The sequence below is a fragment of the Mytilus californianus genome, unplaced genomic scaffold (assembly GCF_021869535.1).
Source record: "Mytilus californianus isolate M0D057914Y unplaced genomic scaffold, xbMytCali1.0.p SCAF_5, whole genome shotgun sequence".
NCBI lineage: Eukaryota > Metazoa > Mollusca > Bivalvia > Mytilida > Mytilidae > Mytilus > Mytilus californianus.
In genome coordinates this window covers 110,290,641-110,297,964 of record NW_026262701.1, presented here as the reverse complement: position 1 = coordinate 110,297,964, position 7,324 = coordinate 110,290,641, and the positions used below count along the sequence as shown (strand labels likewise).

Below are 7,324 nucleotides of genomic sequence, written 5' to 3'. Positions count from 1 at the left end.
GTCTTATGTTAATAAGCATTTCCATTCTCAAAATATCTTTTTTTTTAATAAAAAGTAATAAAAATGTTTTCATCTTCTTTATTTCTTTAAAATTCATAATAATTTTATCCTAATGTCTACTATTTTTTCTTATCAAAAAGTGATAAAATGTTGCAATTTTATCAAGTTCACTAATTATTTAACAGTTAAATACTTATAAAAACACCTATTGTTATTATATAAACATCCATTGAAATATTTTTGTTGGCATTCAAGGAATAGGTAACATATAAAATGTTGGCATTCGAGGAAGACACCATAACAACCATGGCTCTTTCTCAAAGTTACATGTAACAGGTACAGCAGGTGGTTTAAAAATAAAATTTCGATCTTCACAAATTGAAACAAGCTTAGATAAACTATGATGGTACAGTTCATCGGACTATTCATGCAACAGATTGGACACAAGAGGAATATAGTTTCCAATTTTAAATCCACTAATTAGAAATTAATTGAAGAATTTCGGTCAAAATTTAAATGTTCCATCTATAAAAGTTTCGGTTTCTCTATCGTTTACCCAGAAACGTATACTATATTTTTTATAATATGTCTGGTTTACCCGAATAATTTGTTCTGATTTTGTCGTTTGTTCGGAAGAATTTTCAAAGAATCCATGACTTTGGTAATTTTTCTAAAGATTACAGGTAAACTATTATAGCACAACTTTTTGAAATTTTAGGTCCTCAATGCTCTTCAACTTTGTACTTGTTTGGCTTAATAACTATTTTGTTCTGAGCGTCACTGATGAGTCTTAAGTAGACGAAACGCGCGTCTGGCGTATTAAATTATAATCCTGGTACCTTTGATAACTATTTACACCACTGGGTCGATGCCACTGCTGGTGGACGTTTCGTCCCCGAGGGTATCACCAGCCCAGTAGTCAGCACTTCGGTGTCGACATGAATATCAATCATGTGGTCATTTTATAAATTTCCTGTTTACAAAAGTATGAATTTTTCGAAATACTAAGGATTTTCTTATCCCAGGCATAGATTACCTTAGCCGTATTTGGCACAACTTTTTGAAATTTTAGGTCCTCAATGCTCTTCAACTTTGTACTTGTTTGGCTTAATAACTATTTTGATCTGAGCGTCACTGATGAGTCTTAAGTAGACGACACGCGCGTCTGGCGTATTAAAATATAATCCTGGTATCTTTGATAACTATAGGTAAAAAACGCAATTGTCTTGTCAATTTTGTACAGGTGTATCAAAGTTTTAAGCGAAAATGTCCATAGTGTTTGAAGCGCAAATGTCCTTTTGTGTTACAGGTAAAAATAGCGCAAACGTCCTGCGTCCGTCTGATCACGGCTTGTCTTTCACGATCAAGATAATGCGTTGCCCGATCTTTCACGATCAATTTTGATGAAAAATCAACGAAATTCAATGTTTCAAAAACAAAATGAACGGTTTCAAGGAATAAAAAACTTTTATATTACTGTATTATCTGACACACCAAAGATTCAGTTTCAAATATATCATTATATATATATATATATATATTTGAATGTGACCATTACAAGTACAAAACATTTTTTAATGAGTCCCATAGACTCCCAGCAAACACACGACGTACTCCCGACGTCGGTAAATGGTCGTCTGAACGTCATGTCTTGAGTTTACGTCGTACCAACGTTGTGGGGACGTAAAAACCCAACGTTGGATACAGACGTACAGACGACGTTATAAAACTACGTCGAATTTCACTTAGTACCCTGTCAGCACGTAACATTTTATTACGTTGTGACAACGTGCTTATAACTGTAATAATCCGTTTCTTTGTTTACATTGAATATGACGTCATAACATAAATAACATAAATAACGTCACAACTAAAATTCTGAACAACAGAACCGAAATCGGAAACGTAAGGGTATTTCCGTTTCTTTTTGAACAGATTTTGAAGTTAAAATATGTTTGAATTAAAAAAAAAAAATTCATACAGACTTCGTCCCCTTTCACAGGTAACGCCTGCCTCATATTAGTGGATTTTATTGCGCCCGTGTAATACAAGCCTTACATTCTATGTGGATATTGTGTCCGTGTAATTTAAGCCCAGATTTTAAAATCCTTTTGGATGTACTCCTCATTAGCAGGAGGAAGATACAGAAAAAAAGAAGAAGAAGAAGTTATGCAAGTCCCAGACTAGTCTTAATCATTTGTCATCATCCAAATAAATATATTCTTCAGATCTATATATTGATTGGGAAAATAAACAAACTTTGGAAGTCATTTTAAAGAATATATTGCTTTTTTAACTCTTAACTATAATACAATCAATGTTGTCACCAACACCTACCTTGTGCATTAAATGTGTAATGGTAGGTTGTAGTTTGAAATGTTTTGTTGGTGTTTAATTATATTTTGAAATGATCCGGGAAAGAATAATCTTAATACAACGTGAATCTTTACGCTGCTAATTATCCGTAACATCTATATCTGGAACTGTTCTGCATTTACACACGCCTATTAACTTTTTGAAATTAGCAACTTGAAAGAAAAAACGTTTTTAGGAGCTTGATACAGCACATGTGTAAAGTATTATGCTTTAGTTTTTGCATACTCTTGTTTGGATTGTTCTTGACTAATAATTAAATGACAGATTGGCACATATATAATGATAATTCTCAGATCACATTCACCAGAATGTACATTCATAGACCATGTAGAGGAGGTTTGTATCGTGTCCGTTCGCTCCCAATACACGTACGCGCCATACACGTTCGCATCCCAACACGTTCGTCCCATGGGTGCGATCGCACCCTATTCTTATTTAGATACTGGTTGTTTTTTTAATGTATTTATCAAAATATTCAAACTTTTATGAATAAAAATTCGGGATTTTTAATTGAAATCCTGATCCTGATCCTAAGGTCAATATTATGACACAACTGTTCTCTTTGTGCTGGATTTTTTCATCCGGGTACTTAATTTCTCCGTTAGTATTTTCACCTGGTACTTATTGGTTAATTTGTTAGGCGCAGGATCGGGGGTTTTCAGGGATAAATGAATCTTTAAATCGCCCTGAACTTTTTACATATTCTCCAATTATATCTGCTGTTCTTTCGTACGTCTCCTTACTTGCTGGTGCTAACAGGGTTTGAAGATCTATTTTGATGTTTTGAATTTCGAGCTGTCTTTCCATTTCTTCTCTTTCCTGGTGGTATATCGGACAGTTTAGTAGGTAGTGTTCAGTGTTTTCTTCTTCACCACATTCACAGTATGGCGTGAGGGATTGGCCTATCTGATGGCGATATTTATTTAGCCTATTGTAGCCGGTTCTGAATTCCGACATGATTCTCCCTATAGTTGGGTTTCGGATAATCAAGTGGATGGGTCTTACCTACAATAGGAACTAATTCATGTAGTTGTCTCCCAGTTTCACTTCTAGTCCATCTATTTTGCCATTTTAATTTTGTTGACATCTTGACTGCACTTTTCACATCAGACATTGTTATGACGTTGTACTGGTCATTTAGATTTGAGGCCTCCTGTGCTGCATCTTTTGCTAACTGGTCCGCTATCTCGTTCCCGTCTATATTAGAATGGCCTGGGATCCAAGATAGGGTAGTTTGTATGCCGCCTCTCAGGAGGGTCCCAATGCTTTCTTTGATGTCTGTGATAGTGTCGATGTAGTTCGATGACTTCCAATTGAGAGTCAAGATGCCAACAGCTGTCTGGCTATCTGATAGAATATTTATTTCAGTGAATTGTTCTCTAAGTGTGCAAATGCAGTGTTCTAGGACCATAAGGATAGCTACAAGTTCTGCTAAGAGTATTGAGCCTCTGCTTGCTACTGGTCTTTTTAGGCTCGTTCCTTGGTGGTTCTTAATATAAATAACTGCTCCTGCTCCACATGGTCCTGGATTTCCCTGACAGGAGCCATCTGTAATTTGTAAATGCGATAGCTGTTGACTCTGAGCTTTCTCCTATCAGTTCTTGTACTACTTGTTTACTTTGGGCAGTTTGTTCTGCAGTTCTGTTTTTCGAGCTTCCTAATTGGCTCCAGTAGCTTGGCGCTCTCATCAGCATAAAGTCTATTCCTGCCTTGTAGGTAAACTCGGGTTCTATCAGTTTTATGTCTACTTTTGTTGTTTTTAGCATATCCATAGCCTGATTAATAGCCTTACCAAATGGAGATTCTTGACGTTCATATGTATCATTGTTGGTAAGATACTCCTCCAGCTGTTGTTTGATTGGTTCTGCTATATTTTTTGATTGGATTTTTGCTATTTCTCGGACTGAGATTTCTTCCATTCGGAGGTCGATTGGTTGCATATTTGCCTCTACTTCCATTGCTTCTCTACCTGCTGTTCCTGGTAATCCGAGGCAGACTGATAATCCTTTTCTTTGTATTGCTTCCAGTTTTTTCATACTTTCCATTGATGTTATCTGCCAAACTGGGCATGCATATTCAATGATAGATCTCACCATGCTGTTATGTATCTGCAGAAGTTTTGTTCTTGAGATTTAACTATGCCTTTTATTTCTCGTATAACATTTAATGCATTGTTTGCCCTTTTCTGTACTGTATCCGTGTGTATGTCAAATTTGATTTTTTCATCTAATGTTACGCCAAGTAGTTTGGGTGTAGGACTGTATTTGAAGTTGAAGGAGTTGACAGTCCGAGTTTTTTGTGTTATATCTAGATCTTTAGAGAAAAGACATACTTCGCATTTGCCCATATTGACATTTATCCTCCATTGTTTAGTCCATTCTAAGACTATATTAACGTCCTTTGATGTTTTTTCTTTTAGTTCTTTAACATCGTGTCCTTTGTGCCACAATGTGCCGTCGTCAGCAAATTTGCAATTTTGTCCTGCGGTGTTATCCATAATGTCTGCTATAAAGATGTTGAAAAGGGTAGGTGACAGAACTGACCCTTGTGGTAAGCCAATTTTTGTTTAAAATTGACTCCCAGAGAAGTTATTCAGTATGCATCTGGCTGTCCTATTTGTGAGGAAGCTGTTTATCCAAATCCAGATTTTTCCTTTTATTCCTAACTTATGTAGTTTAACCATCAATCCCTCACGCCATATTGAGTCATATGCCTTTTCCAGATCTACTAGCCTAGCCAGAACCGATTCATTACTATTCAGAGCATCTACTATTGTTTGAACTAGTCTAAGAAGGGCATTAGTTGTTGAATGATTTTTTCTGAATCCTTCTTGGTTCAAATCAATCAGTCTGTGTCCCTCTATATATGCAACTATTCGTTCTAATATTACTCTTTCCATAAGTTTGCATATAATGCATGTAAGACTAATTGGCCTGTATGAAGCGGTGGAGTAGTAGCTTGTTTTTCCAGGCTTTCTCAGGAATTTTACATCTGCGTTTTTCCATTCTGTTGGGATTTCGCCTTTTTTTCATATGATGTTCATCATAACTACCAAAGCCTCTATGAAATTTTCACCTGCATTTTTAAAGAATTCAGCAAATTGTTGGTCTGGCCCTGGAGCTGTCCCAGTCCGTAAGCGATATACTGCCGCCTCTACTTCTTCCTTGCTGATTTCTCTGTCAGGCCCATCCCTCTCCTGTTGTGATCTTGTTTCTTCTTTGTACTGGTTACTTATATGTTAGTATACTCTTTGTTGATTTCTTCAAAGAAGTTGTTATCAAAAGAGTCTGCATTTAGATGACTGCCTCCGAAAAAAATGTTTTGCAGGATTTTTACTTTGCCCTGATCAGTCAGGGGTACTACTTAAACAAGTGATCTCAGAATCACTTCCTCGAGTGATTTTGGCTGTGAAATATTAAAAATTTTCACACAGACTTTTTAAAATCACTGAAACAAGTAATTTTAGAAGTTAAAATGTAATCACTTTAATAAGTGTTTATAACATTTTCTTGATATTTTTCCAACAAGCTTGATTTTTTTATTGGTAAAAAGACAACAATTCCATTGAAAAAACAACTATGTAAATGCAGAAATTGTCTTTTGCTTGATAAGCCTGACACTTTTACAGTTTTTTTAAAATATGCAAAAACTGGAATAGTTTGTAGATCAGGTCATAACCTTGAAGTAGATCATTCTAACTCTAAAGAAAACCAATCAGGTTACCTAATATTGTTGATCTTTGTCTGATAGTAAGAGTAGTTAATGAATTTTTGATTACAGAAAAATTCCCAAGGGTACTTTTAAAAGCTTTAGCGCACTAACTTACTGCCCAAGCGCACTGGCGAAATTAATATACAAAGAAAAAGGGATAATTGATTTATGTAGGAAAAATTTAAATTATAGAAAAGATTGTGAAAATATGGAAAATCAATGAAATTAGCATTTGAAGATCAAAGAAAACACTAAAATCACTTAAATAGGTGATAACTGAATTTATCAAATCACTGAAATAAGTGATGATGAAATCACTTGTTTAAGTAGCACCCCTGACTGCTGATTATCGAATATTGGATCTTTATTTGCAGCTATCAGCGGTAATACAGAGTTATCCTCTGTTTTTCTGGTTATTTTTTTATATGTGTTCCAGAAGTCTTTTGAGTTTTTGGAATTGTTTAGTTCGTTTACCAGCTTGTTACTCCAGTTATCTTGTGCTTCTTCTTTTGCTTTATTAAGGTTGTCTTCAGCAATTATAAGTCTCTGTTTATTCTGTGGGATATTTCTCATTCTAAACTGTTTCTGGCAGTGATTAAGGTGTTTTTTAGCAGATGTTACATTACTATCCCACCAGCATGGTATTTTATTTGGTGATTTAATTATTCAATTCATCATTAAATGTTAATTACATATCATTACTGTTAATTGGTATTTACCAAGACAAATTTGGGGAAGCAAGTTAACTCGTACCACGTAAACTCGTACCAAAAAAGTTAACTCGTACCAACGTAAACTCGTACCACGTAAACTCGTACCAAAAAAGTTAACTCGTACCAACGTAAACTCGTACCACTGGGAAGTCGTACCAATCAGAACTCGTACCACTGCAAACTCCTACCATTAAAAATATATTCAAAAATACGAATGTTTTATGATTATTTTTTTTTTGGTAAACTCAATAAAAAAAGTTGAATTACTTGAATTTTATACTAGATTTTAATAAAAACTTTGTCTTAGACAAAAATATGAATGTTTTATGATTATTTTTTTAAGCTTTATACAAAAAATTAAAATATCTTTGAATTCATACCAGATTTTAATGAAAAGTTAGACAAAATAATATATGATATATATGTGAATAAAACATAAGGTGTATTTCTTGAGAGAAAAAAATAGTAATATTTGATGTTTTGTTAATTTTTTATACATGAATGTTCTTGAAATTGTGGTAAAT

General features: G+C 34.5%; 1 protein-coding gene across 3 annotated transcripts in view; it reads left to right on the top strand.

Annotated features, from left to right (window-relative positions):
- Positions 1-2,491: 2,491 nt before the first annotated feature.
- Positions 2,492-7,324, top strand: part of LOC127700596 (uncharacterized) — an 86,032-nt gene continuing 81,199 nt past the window's right edge. The window contains exon 1 of one of the 3 annotated variants that reach the window (XM_052204144.1): positions 2,492-2,571. Coding sequence is in view for 2 of the 3 variants with exons in the window: in XM_052204142.1 (XP_052060102.1) it covers positions 2,656-2,712 (57 nt within the window). In the remaining variant the exon portion in view is untranslated. The other 2 variants (XM_052204143.1, XM_052204142.1) reach the window with 2 other exon arrangements.